The 19,834-nt window shown below is 44.2% G+C and overlaps 1 protein-coding gene and 1 non-coding gene across 3 annotated transcripts; both read left to right on the top strand.

Moving 5' to 3' along the window:
• The first annotated feature begins 4,986 nt into the window (after positions 1-4,986).
• COPS8 (COP9 signalosome subunit 8) lies at positions 4,987-16,891 on the top strand. 2 transcript variants are annotated; one of them, XM_032445795.1, is made up of 8 exons: positions 4,987-5,043; positions 10,018-10,088; positions 10,800-10,848; positions 11,876-12,008; positions 13,075-13,182; positions 13,596-13,658; positions 14,676-14,717; positions 15,424-16,891. In XM_032445795.1, exons 1-8 carry the CDS (start codon positions 5,002-5,004, stop codon positions 15,501-15,503), a joined length of 588 nt encoding a protein of 195 aa, XP_032301686.1. In that variant the 5' UTR covers positions 4,987-5,001; the 3' UTR covers positions 15,504-16,891. The 2 variants fall into 2 exon arrangements, with proteins under 2 accessions (XP_032301686.1, XP_015723310.1); XM_015867824.1 differs by lacking the exon at positions 4,987-5,043 and adding an exon at positions 9,690-9,827.
• Positions 10,389-10,460, top strand: TRNAP-AGG. Its single transcript has one exon. It is a non-coding gene; the product is annotated as a tRNA-Pro (tRNA).
• Positions 16,892-19,834: the final 2,943 nt, after the last annotated feature.

Consider the following 19,834-nt stretch of genomic DNA (forward strand, 5'->3'; position numbering starts at 1 on the left):
AGGCTGTGGATGCCCCATCCCTGCAGGCATTCAAGGTCAGGCTGGATGTGGCTCCGGGCAGCCTGGTCTGGTGGTTGGTGACCCTGCACATAGCAGAAGGACTGAAACTGGATGAGCATTGTGATTCTTTCCAACCCAGGCCATTCTGTGATTCTATGATTCTATTCTGTGAGCCACACAGTGCTGAGATTTTGGGGTGCTTGCCTCTCAAGTGGGATGCATTAGGACCACTGCAAGGCCCCTGCTGCACACATGGGCCTGCACAATGCTCAGCTAGGAGCCAAACATGGGCTAGTAGGTGACAGCTGCATTTGGGAGAAGAAACACAGCGAGCCCTCCAGGTTTATGTCAGTGAATCAGGACAACAAAGTGATTGCTTCCAAGAAACCTGCAATTGGAAATACTTTCCGTGCCTTTGTTGCTCAACAGCATACCAGCATTCTCCAGGGGGAATGGTTTTGTTTCTGTGATCAGTGTGTATCAACAGCTTTGCTGCTGTTGTTGATCCTGAGGGTTTTGGTCCAAAAGCAATGAAAGCACCAATTATGCCATAGGTGAAGGTCTGGTCTTATTTGCTCCATGGGTGTGAAGTGGCACAGTGGTTCTTTTATAGACAGCTCTATTAACGAAGGAGCGGGGAAAATGATAAATAACACATGGAGTTAGCCAGGATAGGTTACTCACAGGCACTGCACATAGCTGATCTCGAAAATAAATTCCAGCTAAATTCTTTAAAAACCTTAAGGAGGGGGAGAGCGGAGGTGAAACGAGTCAGTCAGCCCTTCAAATGTGCACTCCCAGACCTGCCAGCCTTCATCCAGGAGAAGTGAAGTCGGTCCTGTGTGTCCTCTGACATAGTGCAGGATGCAGCAGGTGAGATGTCAGCAGCCAAACTCCATCCCCTGCATGGACACCCAAAGGCCATCAAAGCACACAAGTTCAGTCCACGTTTGACTTGCAGGGAGTCTTCCAGCCGGCTCTGCTTGGACAGAGGGTAGGACTTCAAAACTCCAGCTCTGGAAATGTGTTTAATCAGGACAAAGCTTAATTAGAGCCGTCTGGAAGGCTTTCTCCCTCCCCCCCCCGCAATTCTCTTCTCATGCAAAGCAGAGCTTCAGTCAGTGTGGAGGCTTATTAGGAATTTTAGAAACAGGGTGGATGCTGTTGTCGAAAATGCCTTCTTCAAACAAATGCTCCTTTGGGGGACTTTGAAGTGGTTGAGCTATTTATTCATTTGACTGTCAATGAAGCACTTTCACAGAAAGCTGCTCTAGAAATGGAGCCTTTCCAGGCGTGGTGGGGTGATGGATTGCTGTTCTGTATGGAAATCAGTTAAAATTTCTCAGCCTTCTATTCAAAAGGGAGACTTCTATCACTGGCACAGCAGTTGATCAATTCACCATCGTGCTTTAAACTCAACAACCTCCAGTAACCTAATAAAGATATATTTATATATATATATATGACCAGTTATATGTAATTTAACAAATATATTCCTCCTGTGCCTTCGCCTTACATTACACAGAGGGCATTTTAACAGTTTGAGTGATGTTGCTTTTATGATGCACAAGTCATTTTACTGAACAGCATGACAGAAGTTTGCTCAGGCAGGAATTTCATTAACTTCAGGGTCCTTGTTGCACTTAGTGGCATTGCTCTTGGCACGCAAGAATAATGGGTTCCAGGGCCTGAAATCTCCATTATTTTCCATCCAGTTTATTTAAAAACCATTGGGTGGATTACAAAAGGCTGCTAAACAATGATTATTTGTTGCTGTGCCCAGAAGTTCAGCATTGCAGGGTTCCTTGAGAATGCTTTGGGGTTCTGCAGAAGGAAATGCATGCTGAAAAACAGCCCCTAATTATGGTGTTCTTTATATTTTTTGCTCTTAAAGGTTGAAATTTAGCTGCGCCTCTTCCCCTTCTAAACTTTCAGTAGGTAGAAACTGAACTCCAAACTGCCTTTGGGCGCTTGGAGATGTGTCTTCATGGACAAAGCAAGGAGGCTGGCTGCAGTGACATGCAGCTTGTAAAAGCTCCCTGCTGTAGCAGTGTCACTTACAGGCGTATGGAGCAGCATAAGCCAGCCAACACACACCTACTTGTGCAGCAAGCCTTTAAAAACAGACCCACCTTGTCCAGATCTGCTCCCAGACCACTGCCATCTCAGCGTGTTTATGGGTGAGGGATGAATGGTGCCTTGTCGTGGCCAGGTAGCCAGAGCCCACAGCCTGGCTCTGCTCCTCTTGCCAGCCTTTTTATGGGTCCCTGATCCATAGTTAGCGTAAATTAGACAAGACTCCAAAATAAATAGCCTCCTTCTGTGCTCCAGAGTAGGTCGTGCACGTGGGGAATGCCACGTACTGTAAATAAACAGCTAATAAAAGCTCAGTGTTCTGACAGAATAAATAGCTTTGTGGCTTAAATTAAATAGCTACACCAACAGCCAGCGAGCTATGGGGCTGTTGGGTTCATACCAAAATGCCTTCTTGACCAAGGCTGAGTCCCATCCTGAACAGCACTGCTGCTGTGTGACCCACAGCTCCCACTCCTGCCCTCTGGGTAGGACAGATCATAGAACTGTAGAGCCATAGAATGGCCTGGGTTGAAAAGGCCTGCAATGCTCATCTGGTTTCAACACCCTCCTATGCGCAGGGTCACCAACCAGCAGCCCAGGCTGCCCAGAGCCACATCCAGCCTGGCCTTGAATGCCTGCAGGGATGGGGCATCCACAGCCTCTTTGAGCAACTTGTTCCAGTGTGTCACCACCCTCTGGGTGAAAAACTTCCAAGATCCAACCTAAACCTCCATTGTCTCAGTTTAAAACCATTCCCCCTTGTCCTATCACTATCCATCCTTGTAAACAGCCATTCCCCCTGGTTCTTGCCTTACTTTGGCCACCCTTTTTTAGGAAGGATGGTGCAGAAAGAAATCCCAATTGAAAGAAGGATGGTGTGGCATTGCTAATGCACCAAGGTTTGACAGGTAAGATAATGTACCAGTGTGGCAAAACACAGGCTACTATGGAGAAAGCCACTCACAGTGATAGTGGCATTCAAAGAAGGTGGAAATTATTTGGTAATAATTTGCTAATATTACGCTTTCTTTTCATTCAGCTTTCACTGCATGGGATCATTAAATGAATGTCACAGGAACTCTGGAGGTGGTAGGAAATCAGAGCAGCCGGGAGAGCTGAAACAACTGCAAGGGCAAGAAAAATATTTTGCAAAGGAAACTTCACTGAACTCTTCCACAGAAGACAAAGGGGGTGAAAAGGAGCAACTTTCTGTTTCATTTTGAATGGATATTTTTCCGCTTGCTTTGCTTTCCTGAAGACAAAAAAAAAACACATCAGATGCTTTCATCAGAAGGTAATTCTGCTTGAAATGCCTGGTAGATGAAGCAAGGCTTTCATTGCTCAGCTCTCCCTGCTGGGGCTGGGGTGGGTCACCTTTTCTAACGTGGGTGCTGGGCTGGAGCTGGCTGGTTTTTCATGGACATTGGTATTGGGTTGTCCTTGAAGATGGCCCTTTGTGCTGGGGTTGTGCAATGCTTTGTTTTGGCTCACAGGCAGAACTAAAAGCAGAATTTAGGGATCTCATTTATTGTCAGTCTGGAACCCATTAGGGTAAAACTGATCAGACACTGATGTTATGAGTTTCACTCTTGCTGCTGTTGTGATCATAAACTCACACAATTCCTTGTTTATGGAGTATGTATGTCTCTTTGTTTAGCCTGGGAATTGTTTTAATGCTGTATGATGTTGCTCCTTTTAACCAATTTTCCTTTATTGATTACTACGCTCCTTTTAGATTTAAAGTCCCAGCCCATGCTAGAAGCCCATCTCCCCACACCACTCTCCCATTAATTATGTCAAACCAGTCCTTTCCAGCAGAGCACAGACCCCATGTCAGCACTCCCCAAATCCTGCAGACCCATCAGGCCAATCAAGACATGATTAAGAAGTCACAAAACCCACAGTGAGAGGAATAAACCAGTGTGGACAATGGCGATGCTAATTGCCTGGTAAGTCTGTACTCAGCACTTCAAGGCTCCTTTCCAGCTGGCTATGCCCAGCTTTACTCTTCCCAACACAGAGGCAAACTTGCAACATGATTACGGTGGCTGCATCTCTCTGCCCCACGCCTATTCACTACAAGATGCTCCTTTTTGGTGTCCCACAGCACTGGTGCCTAGAAATGGAAACCCACCCTTACATAGACCTATATGTTATCTCTTTCTAATCCCTTTTTGCCTCATGCTCCTTTTCTGACCATGATGTTTAGTCTCTACCTGAATGCTGTGGGAGCATCTTTGCCACGTCTCCAGCATCTGATGCCCAACCCCTGCTGCATAGCATTACCATCCAACCTGTGCACACCTATCTGCTCTTCAGTATTGCCTTCTCCATTTGAACTCTGTATTTTCTTTTCTTAGAAAGCTTCATTTCACATGAAACCACCAAGATACAAAATATAGGAATGTATGAAGCTTAAAAAGCATAAAACCCAAACCTCTCTAACAAAAAACTTCAGCCAGGAGAAGCAAACTCTGTTTCATGTCAAGAGGTCCCAGGCACACTTTTGGCAAAAAATAATGCAGGAAGAGGCTCTGCAGGACTCTTGCTTTTACCTGTTGTTTCCTGGGGAGCAAGGAAGATGTCCTGTGTGGGATGGGAGGGGAGCGCTGGGGACATCCTCTCATCCTGGCAAAGGAAGTGGTGGATGGAGAGGTAGGACAGGACCTCTCTGTCACAGAGACTTGGACCAAAAGGCTGCGCTGTGAAACATTTATTGTGTGGCATGTCTGGTGGAGTTAGATTTCTGTCACCAAGCTTTTTTCCGCTTGCTTTGTATCCATCTCACTTCCTTTTCAGACCCGCCTCGTTCCAGCATTTATGGAAAGTATGTGGCAAATGACCAGGAAAGCTTATTTTTCCTGTCCTTGTTTCAAGAGGTGCTTCCCCCGCAGTCCTGCCTGCAAAGACTCAGGGAAATTCAGGATGGAAAGGACCTGTTGGTTTGCTTTTTGTGCTCCTGCCAAGGTGAGAGCTCCCCATACAATGTAGTCCTCAGTGCTTCTGCTATTCCAGCTTCAAATGTTGCAGGTGTCTTGCTGAGATTAAACCTTCCTGTGCTGTGACAGGAAGGCTTAATGCAAGGATGAGAGGTGTCTGTGTGACACATGGGCCTCAAGGTGGCCCAGTTGGAAGGCAAGGTCAGCTCAAGTCCTGTTTGGACTTCTGGTGTGGTGCAGTTCAGGTTTGAGCTCCTGTGTTTGCACCTCTGGTTGTAATGACCTGAGTGTGTCCCCTTGCTATGGGCATGCACCAAACCCAGTGAGAAGGGCTGGCCTGTTTAAAACCACAGAGGTTAACCACTTTTAAACACAAGATTAAGGCCTCTGTGCTAGCTGACCAGAGGGTCTGCTTCTAGACTGAGCACGCTGCAGTTGCATTAGCAAGGTGGAGAAGCACCCACCAAATGCAGCACAAGGCATTTGCTGACTGTGGTTGGAATCCTGCTTCGTTGGCCCCTCATCTGGTGAGCTTTTCAAGTGAATATGGTGCAAATACTCAGAAGGGAGAAATGCTGACACTGAAAGCAGACAGCAAGCTGCAGGATTGTGTCAGCATTGCACTTGTGTTACTTCAATGCCTGCAGGTCCCCAGGGCTAGATACAATGATGTCCACAGCTTCTGGGAGTCATGGTGCCACTTCTGGCTGGTGGGTCCTGCCAACAAGATACAGCTCTGAGCTGATCCTCAGAATCCAAAGAGCAAATGAGCATCACATTTTGACTTGTAGGCCCAGATAGGCACGTCTGAAGGGATGCTCTGGAGGGTCCCCACACCATGAGCAAATCCTCGGCCCCGTACGTGGGGCCACATCTGGATGTGAACCAGCTGTTGGCAGCCTGAGCCACTCACACAAAGAGGCCATTGCAGCACAGGCTTTAGGTCACAGAGAGGAAAGCCCGGGAGCTTGACGCAAGCGTCAGGGCCGTGAAATCTGATTCTGTTGGATGTTATGGGCGAGGAACCTTGAACATCATGGACAGGTGGCTGGGGCTTGGGAAGGGGCTGTAACAAGGCATTGTGGACACAAGATCCTCTTTGTTAGGATGCTGCTGAAGGAGAAGTGACTGTGTGAGAGGTTTCGGCACAGCTGCCTGAACTCCTTACCTCCCTCAGATCAAAGCCTGCTTTTCTAATTGCCTCTTTTATTACCCTCTCCAAAATGCTCTCCTGCCATCCCACTGGGTTCATAGGAGGAACAGGTGTTTTTAACAGGAGATTAATAGTTTTAAAAGCATGACCTGGGAGGCATGGCAATGCATCATGCTCCTGTTGGCATGTGGGATGCTGAACATGGCAGGGAGGTTCATACCAGAGCATCTCCCTTGCTGGTACAGGATGCTCATCTCGCCTCACATGGATGATGGTCTGAGGTTGCTTTAGGCAGAGTCTGAGCTGTCTAGAGGCTGCCCAAGCACAAGCCAGATTGTCAAGGGAGGCACTGAGGAGCCCCCCAAGCTCCAAGTGCCAGCAGCAACACTTGGGGTGCCCCATGCATCCCATTCTGCTGACAGGGGTATGATAGGTACCGCCAGGGGGCTCCTACACAGGGATGGTTTGCCCCTCACGTGCCCTACTCCAACACTCAAATGTTCATGCTGGGCAAGGGATCCCCCTGCATCCCCCCCAATCTCCCCCTTTTGCACTGCTGATCCTCCTGTCCATCCTCTCAAACCCCCTCTGCTGGACCAGGGATTTCCTCTTCTCCTTTCCTTGAAATCTGGGGGATTTCTAAGCAAGCGAGTTGAGTGGTGGATGGTGAAGAGATTTTATGTTGTTCAAAGATACCAAATGCCTTCACTGTAGAGGACTGAAGTACATGGAGAGCAAGAATTGCTGGCCCAGGAGCCAGGGTTATTTGGAAGGGGACAGAAACTTGGCTGAGGATCCCTTGGAACAAAGCAAAAACAGGAAAATGCATAGACATGCCTCGAGAGTCATAAAAACAAAGTTTAGGTTAAATACACACAGGGTCTCCTTTTCCCTTTGCAGGTTAAGAAAGGGCAGCCTGTGCCTGCAGAGCTGCTGGCAGAAGCAATTGCTCCACTTTTTCCTTGCCCATACTTGAGAATAGTGGGAAGCAGAGGGTGGGGTCCCTTTTTTGTCCCCCCTCCCAGCTCTCCAGTATCTCTGGTTTAGACACGTTCCTTTGATTATAATGCCATGCCTGCACATTGCTGCAAACACCTGTTGTTAAAGCGCCATGTGATGCAGAGCAGCACCTTAAATTCACAGTGCTCTATGAAAATGAAACAACTTTGGGTTTTTGGGGGGAGAAAGGAAATTAATGAATGGGAAAAAAGAATGTCTTAGCAGTGTTCCCAGTCTTGGGGATATCCTAGGATGCTCTGCCCCAATGCCAGAGGACGCTGCATCTTTGTGTCAGGGCATTCCCAAGGTAGACCTGAGCTGTTTGGGTTGGCTGCAGTGTTACAAGAGGGGAAAGTGGTTGCAGGCTGTAAGCGCTCGGAAAAGGGCTGGGTGTAGGAAATGGCCTCCTCTGGGCACATCAGCCACTTGCTGCTTCCTCTCCACCTCACACAGCCCATAAAAACAAGGTGTTTGTCCCCCTTGATGGCAGTGGGTAGCGTCAAGCAGGCTTTGATGTCGTGGAAGGAAATAATGTATTTAGGCACGGCCCTCGCTCGGGTCAGACATAGCTAATATAAATCAGGGTACTGAGGAGATGGGGAAGGGTGTGGAGAAGTTCAACTTGACCCTTTACCACCGTTTTCTTTAACTTTCACGTTAAATTAACTTCCCTATTGTTCCATATCGCTGTGTTACATCTTATTTTTCCCATCAGCATTCTTTTGTTCCCCTGAAAAGCTTTTGAACAAGATGAGAAAGGGAAACCTTTAGTCATCAGCATTGCAGAGTGTGCCTTCAGATCCCAGACAGTGCACGAAAGCGGCAGGGGAAAAATAGAGCTGCCACGACACCCCCAGCAATTGCTCTTGGAAATGGCCTGAGTCTCCTTTGAAAGCAACCTATAGTTCCTTTGGACGCTCAATACTGCAGAACTCGAACCCATTTCCACCACTGCATTAAGATTCATAGTGGGCGTAAATGAGTTTCTGAGATTTCCGTGCCATCATCGCCATAAGGAGCTGAATAAAAATCACATTAAATATACTTTATACTTCTACAACAGCTGGCAGCCAAGTCTTAAAGTGCTTTCCAATCCCACGTGCCAAAGGCAGAACCACAATCCTTTCAAGCCAAAGAGATCTCCCATTAATTTAATCTGTCCAGATTTGCCAGGGGCCACATTTTTAGTGCTTAAATCAAAGAGAAGCTCCCCAAAACAGCAGATGACCCTGTGAACCCTGTGAATGACCACTGAACTGACCCATTCAGTCACTGGAGATACAAGATGGCGCCCACAAGGCCATCAGTTGACATGGGAGGGGACAGCCTGTAGGAGCTGGGATTTATAGATGAATCCTGCTGGAGCTGAGATGAAGATGAGATATAGGGATGTATGATGTGCTCTCCAGAGGGCAAGGAGTGTGAGGAGTGGCTGGAATTCCATGGAATATTTCACTTCCAGAGGCTGTTCTTCACTGGGTGGAAGCTCTCATCTCTCCCAGCATGGCTGTGAGATATGGGAGAGGTGGTAAAGAGGAGGGTGAAAAGCAAACAGAGAGAAAGAGGGGTGGGGGGAGGTTGGGGGCAAGAAAGGGAGAGGAAAGGGGTACTTCTAGCTATATTGCTTGCATGGAATCTGTGGTTCTGGTGGTTTGGGAAGCTCAGCTAACAGCACTGGAAAGCAGCAGCTTCTCCCTCGTCCCAAAAGCTTAATGAAAGACTGTAAAAAATAATATATATATATATTATATATATATATAATTATTATTATATATATATATATAAGGGTGCCTGGCTGTCTCAAACCAGAACAAGATTCTGTCATGCTGGGGACAGCGGGACACGTGGAGGCGACCAGGAGATGAACTAGAGCAAACTGGAGCAGAACAACAAACCCACCCTCCTACCTCCCCGTGTTTTATGCCTTTCCCTTGCAGCTGGTGCCCTCTTGTGGATAGCTCTCACCACTCCATTTTTGCCCGAATATATCTATATATCAATAGATATACACCTAGGATACGCTTAGAGGATGTGCATACACAGAGATACCCCATTTTTGCTATCCCATTTTTGCCGTTTTTAAATGGATGTATGCACCCTATCTCTTGCATATATGTATATACACATATATGTATATATGTTATATATTATACACACATATATATATCACATGTATATACATATATATTATATATTCTACATATATATGTATATTATATGTATATGCATATACATATATATATGTATGTATCTCCTAGAAATATATGTGCGTAGATATGGAGATATATGTATGACTATAACATCCTACACAGAGATATACGGGCTGTACCACAGTATCCAATCCACGTGTAATCCCTTTTATACATCATCCCATAAGCAACGCATAATAGTGGAACCCAGCCCATTTGCAACCAGACCCACGTTAATAAGAGATAGAAGCCAACCCCCCAGCCCTCCCCTTCCCTCCCCGAAGTCCTCCAGAGCATTAGAGAGCTACAGAGAGCGGAGGTGCGTCATGGCTGAGACGGAAATGACGGCAGGCGCGGCCGCCGCCTGAGGGGGGCAGTTGTGTCGGCGGGACGATGCCGGTGGCGGTGATGGCGGAGGGCGGGTTCGGCTTCAGGAAGCTGCTGGAGCAGTGCGAGACTCAGGAGCTGGAGGTGCTGGGGGCCGCTGTGGGGTTGTGGAGGGGCTGGGGTTGGAGCTGGCCGCTTGTGCCGGCCCAAAGGGCCTCGGGGCTGCGGGAGAGTGAGAGCGCTGCGGTGTGGGTTCCTCACAGCGCTGTGGTAATGGCCGTCACACCGAGCTGCTTTATAATGCTTAACAAAGGGATTTGTGCTTGTCCTTTAGGCCCCTGGAGGAATCGCTACACCCCTTGTTTATGGCCAGCTCCTAGCTCTGTACCTGCTGCATAACGACATGTAAGTGGCTCTTGTTAATCTTTAACCTCAGGTCCTGGAGCTGTTACTATTAGCCTGATGCAGATTGATCTGCAGTTATTAGGTTACTAACTAGTCGTGTGACTAACAAGGTGCGTGTAAGTAAATGCTGCCAAGAGTTCCCCTGTGTTGGCTCTTCCATGTTAAAGAACTGTAGTCCTTTAACAATCCATCAGGCTACGTTTAAAAGTAAGATTTGGATTCTTTCCACTTAAAATTTTATTGAAATAGTGTTTATTCATCCAGGCAGAGTCAGTGGCGCTGTGGGATATGAAGACACTCGGCTCGTTGGTCTAGGGGTATGATTCTCGCTTAGGGTGCGAGAGGTCCCGGGTTCAAATCCCGGACGAGCCCTTCTTTTCCAGGTTGGAACTAGATGAACCTGAAAGGTCCCTTTGCAATCTAAGCCATCTTATGATTCTCCAAGGGCAAATTCCATCCCGTGTTGAGGTTGTGTAGTAGGTTCATTCAAGTTAATTTTGATATGATACTGTAGAATTGTGCCATTAACAGAACTTGTACCATTAACAAATTAACTATCAGTGCTTCATTTTTAGCTCTTGCTCTATAAGTTTCTATTTTTGTTTTATAATACATCAGTGCATTAGTATGTGTGTGAATTTATTAATACATGAAGGTTGGTGGGGGGTGTGCTCAAGAAAGGCACTGACAAGTCTTTTAAACTTTCTTTAGGAACAACGCACGGTACCTTTGGAAAAGAATCCCTCCTGCTATCAAATCTGTAAGTACTCCATGAAATTCCACTTGATACTAAACCATGTAAGCTTGAAAACAATGACTTATTTCCTCTCTTGAGGTTTCTATTTAAGTAGCTTTGGGCTTGGTTCTGTGCTGTGAACACATTACCAGCATGCTGGCCTTCCAAAGATCTTCAAGTTGCAAATCTATCTATTCCTTCTTTTCCTTCTCAATTAATCTCATGACGTAGTTCTCTAAATCTAGAGGTTTTATTATAAAGCCTCAAGTTAAAGAGTAGTCAGCTGGAGGAAAGCAGTGACTCTGCTCTAAGTATCTGATTCTGGGCTGCAGTTGCCCTCCATGTGAGGATGCAGAATACTTTATGCAGTGAGTTATAACTTGATGTTAGTTGTACCCTCAGATTTCACTTTCTGAAGGTGCTTTGTTTTGCACCGCCTTTGGATCCAAGACGCATTTTGAGGCTTTAGCTACTTAAATCAAAGATATTAGTCTATTACCCAGGCTGGTGTTTGGTTACTCTGGTGGAATGGTGTTCATTCTCAACCTGTTGAGCAATATGCAACACAGTAGCCCTTAAAACCAGTAGTGGGAAAACAGTGAGCATGATACCATTTTAAGCGTGATCCATGTTCAAGACTTTCAAGCTAAATTGCTTTCACTATGCAAACAGCACCTGCACTCTGTAAAGGCTATGTTGAAGAAGGAGGCATCTCTTTGAGGAGGGAATAAGCTGTGCTTGTCCTTTGGCAGCTCCAGTCAGCAGACTGAGTACAAACTATCCTCTTTGGCTTTAGCTGCTTTGCCAGCCTGAATTGATACAACTGCTGTGAGCAGACTTTGCTCATGTGAGTGATAATCTTTGGCAGAAGGATGGGTCAGGAGTGATAACAGCAATGGTAGTTATTAAAACAAGAATTCCCAGTGCTCCTCTCTTCATCATTATGTATATCTCCTTGCAGCAGGGAAAGGAAGGCAGTAGGAATGAGTTTGTATGGAATGGTCTTTGTAGAGGACAGACAACTCTAAATTAACTGTTTTTGTCATGACAGGCAAATGCTGAGCTTGGTGCAGTTTGGTCAGTAGGACAAAGAATCTGGCAAAGAGACTTCCCAGGAATCTATACGACGATCAGTGCACATCAGTGGTCTGAGACTGTTCAACCAATCATGGAAGCACTGAGAGGTACAAACTGAATTCCTGCAGGTAGCATGTAACCTGAAGTTATCTGTGGATCACAGAATCACAGAATGACCCGGGTTGGAAGGGACCTCAAGGATCATGTAGTTCCAACCCCCCTGCCTGGCAGGGCCACCAAACATACACCTTTACTAGATCAGGTTGCCCAGGGCCCCGTCCAACCTGGTCTTGAACACCTCCAAGGACGGGGCATCCACAACCTCCCTGGGCAGCCTGTTCCAGGGCCTAACCACTCTCCTACTAAAGAACTTCCCCCTAACATCCAACCTAAATCTTCCCTCTTTTAACTTAAAACCATTTCCCCTAGTCCTGCTATTGTCAGCCCTTTCCAAGAGTTTACATTCTTCTTGGAATTTCAAATACCATTTGTTTTATTCTGTGGTAGCACAATGGACTAGTAGATACACAACTTGCTCAAACTCATTTAACCAAGAATGCTGGCGGTTTGGTTTGGCGTTTCATAAGCTTGTAAAAAGTTGCTTTTAAATATGACTTTAAACAAATGGTTTAGCACATACAGCCTGTGCAATATTAACCTGCAGATGACCAGACTTGCTACTAGAGGGCACTCCAGGCCGTTAAGAAGCTTCTGGAGTGTTTTGCAATATCAAATTTTCTGTGGTTTTGGGAACAACTGCTTTGCAGATGCTTTGCTATCAAAGCAGACCTGGTGTGGGGGGTAGAAAAAGCATGAATACTTGTTACTAATTGCTATTTTTTAATGATTTGTTCGTGGTTGTCTAATTCTGAACAATTTGAGGCAAGTTTTACTTCTAATGGTGAATGCTGCCTAAAGCTGAGCATCCCACACTGCAGTTTGCCTGTGAATAGTAGCACCCAAACTGCATCTGGAGATGAAATGCTGTCCCTGAGGTGTTTTCTCATGGCACAAACCAGCTGTTGTCTCGGTGACCCTTGAGACTTGAATAAATTGTTGGGAGAATGTTGAGGTTTTAGTGGTTTTGTGCTGTTTGAATTGAAAATGTTATCTCAGATTTCCCAGCTATGGAGTTGAGCGTACTGTCTATTTACAGCATTTCTCTCTTTCTAGATGCAACTAGGAGGCGAGCATTTGGACTGGTTTCTCAGGCGTATACCTCAATAGTTGCAGATGATTTTGCAGCCTTCGTTGGGCTTCCTGTAGAAGAAGCTGTGAAAGGTACTTTGTATCTCTGAGATTTCTGCAGATGGTCAGAACTATAGGTGGTGGTAAATAGAAGCTTGTACAAATGCAGAAATTATGATAAATAAAATTGGAGAGGCAGTAAATAGTGGTAAATTGCTTAGCAAATAGTAGTTTGGGATAAACGCTTTACCATTGGTGTTTTCCTCTTCTGTGTGTGGTGTGTCAAAGCAATTCACCAGTGAACATAAAGTGAAAGATGAGAAGGCTCACGTGCTGTAATTTCAAGAGCTTGTTTGTTGAACTAAACATCTGAATGCCCATAAGAAGTGTCCTGGGTTTGTAGCAGGGCACTGAGATGCTTTTATGTTGGTCTCAGTGTGCATCTGTTTTGGTTCTGGTAGTTATATATGGTTTGTTCTTACGGATATAAAAACATGTCTTTTCAGGTGTATTAGAACAGGGCTGGCAAGCTGACTTCACCACCCGTATGGTAATGCCTAAGAAGCCAGGTAGGTGGGGCTGTTATTTCATGAGACATTGAATTTAACGTTTTTTAATAATCAGATGCTAGTTTTCAATATAAATTTTTCATAATATTCTTCTATGTATTTTATATGGACTTAAGCAGCTGGGAAACATGGAATGTTTGTAAAGTGTAGGATGTACAAATTAGTGAGTTTAGTTTAAGGTTACCAGCAGTCTGAGTTAAACCAAATCCTCAAATTAACATGTAAAGCAGACAGGATATGCTACGGTTTCTCCTTCTCCTCCTCTGCTGTTGGCTCTGGTTCAGTGGATGTTGGATGACCTCAAACAACACGTCTCAATTTAATAACAGTGAGGAAAAATAAACCATTTTCAAACCTGAGAACTTTTGTTGGGAGAAGTTGAACTTCAGGCAGGAATTTAGTAGATCTTTGGTCTGAGGACCTGAAGTTGTTGGTATTATTTCCTTTGGTTTTCAACTATTGTGCTGTTAGTAACAGGATCAACGTTTCTGCAAAAACACATCTTTTCTAAGGTGGTATCTAGGACTGTTTTCTGTCTGAAACAACAACAAGCGTTAAGCTGTGAAGGCAGATATATATTCTCTTAAGCTGTATGGTACAGCTCTGGAAATAGGAGCCAAATTGTCGCGTAGCTAACATCTAAGAGCAGGAAGAGGAAAGAATCTTTTATATGGGCAGGGTTCTTAGGTGTTCAGAGCGCAGAACATCTTATTAAACTCGTGTCAGACGAGGTGCTAGAATTGTTTTCTCTGGGCAGACATAACCAGCCAAAGTCCTGAGCTTTTGCCTATGATCAAAAAGGGCTTTTTTTCCTACAAATGGGACAAAAAGAGGCAGTCTGTTTTGAAGTTGCATGTTATTCACTGGACGTTGAGTATTGTGCATTTTAATTCTAAAGTAAAACGTTATCCTGAATAGGCCTAGTTTTAATTACCCTTTTTAATGCAGTTTTGGCTTGATGTGTGCGACTGTTTAAAATTAGTGCAGCGGGCTAACTTCTGTTGTATTTTTCCATAGGTGCACTGGAAGCTTCCTTTAACAGATTTATTCCTTCATCAGGTATTTCATGTTTCCTACTTGCACGTGTTGGTGACATGCATGATTAATATAAAGAGTTTCATCAGCACTACAAAATATAACTTGAATCCTAGAGAATTATGTCTGTTCCTTACAAACATAATTGGGCTACTTACATGTTTGTCTTCTCTTCCTCTTACATATGAATCTACATCTTAAGCAGTGCCCAAAACATTTGCCAGAAGTGTCCAAAATGTGGGTTTTAATCACTTGTCTTCCAGTCTATCCTTACTGTACTAAGCTAGCATTTATACAAGTAGCTGTACATGCACTGCCCTTTTCCACAACCTGTGCAGTGCTTTTTGTTAGCATGATAACCCATTAGATTCATTATGTTCAGTATGAAAACTTGTAAGGAAAGGAGCAGCTGAAGAGCTCTGGGAATCTTTTTTTTTCTCAAGTGGAGATGCTGTCAATCCTCATTATTGACAGATTCCAATATATACAACATGGAAGCATGCTGAAAACTGGAACTTGTTACAAGTACCTTTGCTATTAGTAGCTCTTGGACAACTTGGTGTTGCAGATGACAGAAAAGTAGTCTGTCAGCTAAAGCTGTGTAGTTAAGAGAGCGAACTTAGGTATGTGCCCTGTTAGTGTCTCAAGTTTAAGCTTTCCTTGCTGCTGTGATGGATGGTTGATTTGCATTCTTCATTTCATTGATGTAGTGTTTGTTTTGTTTTTCTAGAACCCGCTCCAGTTCCACCGATTCCAAATGAACAGCAGTTGGCCAGATTGACCGACTACGTCGCTTTCCTTGAGAATTGATGAACCTGCCTCTCTGTCTAGAGCAACTTGGGAATCCTGTGTACTGACAGTTCTAGGAATCTAAGACTTATTTTGTATTTGTTAAATGTTGCAGCATCCCCTTTCGAATGTGTAAAATATACAGTGTATGTTATCCTAGTTTGTTTTGCCAAAGCCAAGCTAGCAATTGAAACAATCCTTTAACTTCTGTAATACTTCTTCAGTAGGCACACAGCAGTATTACACAGTAAGGTTCTTTTTACTGACTTGTAGCCAAGAGATGCAGAACTTTGTTCAGGTATATCAAAAGTGGAGAAGAAAAGGTTGAGTAATGAGGCAAATTAATGGTATTAGGGGGTTAATGTTACTTGGTTACATGCTTCTGTGGTGAGCACTGCAGTGCTTGGTGCAGGTCAGTTGCACATTTATCTAAAGTACAAAGTGACAGGCTGCTCTACCTGCATCTGTAGAGAGTGTTTTGATGGAACAGTAACAAAGCAACTTACAGGAACACTTTTGGAAGTCTTGGATGTTTTTTCTTATAGTTGATCTTTTTTTTCCGTGGTGGTCTCTGTAGTTTAATTGAAATCTTCTTTTTTGGTTTGATTGCAATGTCATGTTGGGCATATTTTTATGGCAGAATGATTGGAGGCCTCTAAGGAAAGGCAAAGATTCGCTTTGAGGAATAAATGTTTTACTTTTGGAGGTTTTATTCCTCAGTACACATAGGACGCTAGGTATTTTGCTTGGAAACCATATACCTTCTCAAAGTCTGTCATGGCGTGGATCTTTCCAGTACATTGAACCTGGATCTGCTACAAACAGCTCTCCACCCACCTTTAAGCTTCTTTTCTGAATTACTTCTGCAGTTATTGGAAAGGACCTTAGAAATGGGCTACCGAAATCAGATCAGTTTCCTCGAGTGAATTGGCCAGTCAGGAGAAGGCGAATTTTGTGCTGCAATGTCAGTCTGAGGATTAAATTTCCTATACCAGAGCACTACTTAAGCTGAGAGTGGATTTTAGAAACAAAAAGATGAGTTGCATTCCCAGGCTTTTTACCATTCTTAGGATGGTAAAGACTTGGAGAATAGTGGTGCTTGAAAGGGCAGTGCATGCCATCGCTCACTTCTAATCCCCCTTTATCACCATCATATTCAGTGGTTTGTTGATGTCAGGTGTGCTCTGTTATTATTGTTTTTCCAGTGTGCACTACCTACTGTACATTCTCTTGTTGGGGGATGTGTTAGCAGGGAGGAATTCTAAACTGTGCACTGCTGCTTTGAGAGCTCCCTTTATATGTAAACATTTAGTCAAAATGATTATTTATTTGGAAGTAACCTAAGACTTGGAATGCTAAATATGATGCAAACTTATCTTCAGTGATATTAAAGAACATGTTTACACTGACCTCGTGTACCTTGTTTTCAATTGTCTTCTGAGTGCGGTTCTGGTTTGGCTTGTTTTTCAATGGATTCTGATTGGCCTAATTTGAACAGGGCTAGTTAAAGATAAATGTAGTGCTTTGTCTAGACAGGTGCCTAGAGCAACTTGATGTTTATGTGGGAATGAAAATACTGGCCTTGAGGTGTCATGTACAAAGGGGTAAGCACTTGAACTAAGTGCAGCTTTTCCCTTCTTTGTGTATATATCGCACAATTTTGTTGGTGTTTTTTGTGGATGCTGGTAATCCGTGACTTAAATGTAGTAGTTGGATTCTTGTGATCTGTCCAGTTTTATCAAGGTCATTGTTTTGAGGTGGTGTCTGGTCTGCTGCAGAACTAAAGGTGATTTTTAGTTTTGGGTGTGCACTTAACCCATTTCTTGCCTGGAGTTCTATGCTTCTAGCCACGCTGTTCTGTGTCATCACCTTTGCCATCTAAGCTAGTCCAGAGCTTTCATCTTGCTTGCCCTTATTTGTGCCCACTGCCACAGCAGCAAGCTGTTCTGCTTGTTTCCAGTCCTTTTGAAAACTGCCTTCTCTTGAGCATGGGGGAATAGATACAAAGCTGCTTGCATAACACAGTTCTGTACTTCCTCAATACTTCTTTTTTAATTTGCTTTTTCCCCTTCAGTGTAAATGCCGCTTGGTTCTCTTGTATGGATACTGATCATCTCCGTGTTGGTATTCAGGTTTAAATGAGCAGGTGAGGAGTAGGTTGAATTCTAGTATCTCTAGTTCTCTTATGGAATCTTAAGTGTTGGTGCAGTGGGGATATTAGATCCAAATGAAACGTTGTACTTAGTCTGAGCAAGGCAAATGCTACATATTACTGAATTGGTGAGGCACTTTGAAAAGGTTGCATAGAGAGGTGGTGGATACCCAGTCCTTGGAGACTTCTAAGGTGAGGCTGTATCAAGCTCTGGGCAACCTGATGTAGCTGTGCACGTCCTTATTCGTTGCAGGGGAGTTGAACTAGATGACTTTAAAAGGTCCCTTTCAACTCTTAAGGATTCTATGATTCTAATTGATGTTGTTTTTGAGTAAAACTGGAATAGATCTTAATTGATTCTAATGACACAACTGAAAACAAATGCCTTTGGTGAGTATTGTTGATAACTGTAATGAGACCTCTAAGGATCTTGCTTGGCGTGTATTTAGCTAATGAAGTTTATTTTCAGCCTGTCAGTGCAGTGCAGCTGATGCAAGGCAAATAGAGTACTCAGCTTCCTCTGCCACTGAAAGAACTAATACTGGTACCCCTGGAAATAGCCAATAGCTGATTTAATTCTGAAACAAAGGACATATAGACATACTTTATTTATACTATTTTATTTTTACATATTAGCTGCTTAGATACTACCTGTTTCCATGTATTTAATGGTGAATGCTGATTGTGTGGTAAACTGTACTGGCAAATGGATGCAGGCTTAATCAGATATATCACCAGCGCTTGATCTTTGAAAGCTGGGCTCTTGGGATCCTTTGGAACTTCAGATGTGTCGTCTTTTAGGCCAGCTGTACAAAACCTTGAGTGTGAAAAACACTGGAGATTCCTTTGTCCTATTGTGTGGAAGAATACCTGCTCGGTCCCCTCTCAGTGGGAATTCCTCGGATACTGTCCAAAGGTTTGGAGTGTCTCGAAGTGTTAATGCTGGGAAGATGCTCTGTGACCACAGGGAAGTCCCTTCACCTTCTGACACTCTAGTTCCTGAGCTGAGTTCAGGGGCAGTCAAAGTGGGAAGAACTTGGATATTCCAAACAGTTCTCATCACCCTCTGCTGCTCAAAGTAACTCATCCAAACCATGTGTTGTGTGTCTAGTCGTGAGTTGGCTTTGCAATAGTTGATTCCCATGGTACAGCCTTTTGAAATGCTCATCACCTGAGGGGTTTATCTAGACTCATTCTTTCCTGCTTTTGGTTGCCTGCCCGGATTTCAGCTGTTTTAAGGGCCTAAGGGAACACAGCTGAGCTGTTAACTGATTGTAAGGAGACCTCTCTGGAAGCTGGAGATGAACGCACCTTTGGAAATAGAAAAGAGAAGAAAGGCCTTTTTTAATGCACTGAGGTTAGCTTGGAGGCTGCAGTGAGAACGACCTGAGGACTGGTTAGATGCGACTTAGCTGACACAAGTTTCCAAGCTAAGTTGATGGTCTGGAGAAGGATGGAGTGGGTAAGTGGCTTTTGAGTGTTTTTAGAACATCGTGGAAAGCTTGTTTCTCATGTAAGAATGAAATCTGCCTTTAGGTGTGTTTTGGAAAAGCTGCTGAAGACCATCAACAGAACTAGAGCTGAATGCAAGTTTCAGGACTGAGAGACTTGCAGAATAAATCCTGGAGGTCTGTTAACATGGAAAAACCTTTAAGCAAGCATATGTTATGTGTTTTTCAGTTGTTCAGATGCAGCCTTGCTACCTAAAGAAGGAGAGATACATTAATTGTAAGGTAAGCACTGAAGTTTAATTATATCTGAAGTCTGATTTTTAACTACCTGAAGACACATACGTCTTCACTGTAGTATTTCCAACTATTACCTTGGCCCACACTTGTAGTTCAAAAGATGCTATGAAGTCAGCAAAGTAGCAGAGAAGAAGAGGCTGACACCAAAGAGCTTGCTACTGTGAGCACCCAAGTGGTTTGGAGGAAGTCTCTGGTCTTGTTTGTTTTCTTGATGCTTGGAAGTGAGAGGCCTGGGCTGAAAGAGTTGGTTCTGTTGGAGGCAGCAGTCGTGGCTTTACACCACTTTAATTGTGTGGTGCAATAAAAAATCTATGGCTTTCACCTTCAGCAGTGTCAGTTTTCAGCTGGGAGAGAAGAGGGGGAGAGCTGGCCTTAATTGGCCATTATTGTGAACTGCCTACTTCAGTTTGGGATGCTTTTGTAACACGTAAGTGAACTTTCATCCCTTGAGA

This window comes from Coturnix japonica, chromosome 7 (assembly GCF_001577835.2).
Source record: "Coturnix japonica isolate 7356 chromosome 7, Coturnix japonica 2.1, whole genome shotgun sequence".
NCBI classification, from domain to species: domain Eukaryota; kingdom Metazoa; phylum Chordata; class Aves; order Galliformes; family Phasianidae; genus Coturnix; species Coturnix japonica.

Bases quoted from the DNA above. Each gene is read 5' to 3' on its own strand.
- COPS8 (XM_015867824.1), top strand. From the start codon at position 9,750: ATGCCGGTGGCGGTGATGGCGGAGGGCGGGTTCGGCTTCAGGAAGCTG. The intron at 13,183-13,595 runs GTACTTTGTATC...ATGTCTTTTCAG, and splicing joins TGTAGAAGAAGCTGTGAAAG to GTGTATTAGAACAGGGCTGG. The intron at 14,718-15,423 runs GTATTTCATGTT...TTGTTTTTCTAG, and splicing joins CAGATTTATTCCTTCATCAG to AACCCGCTCCAGTTCCACCG.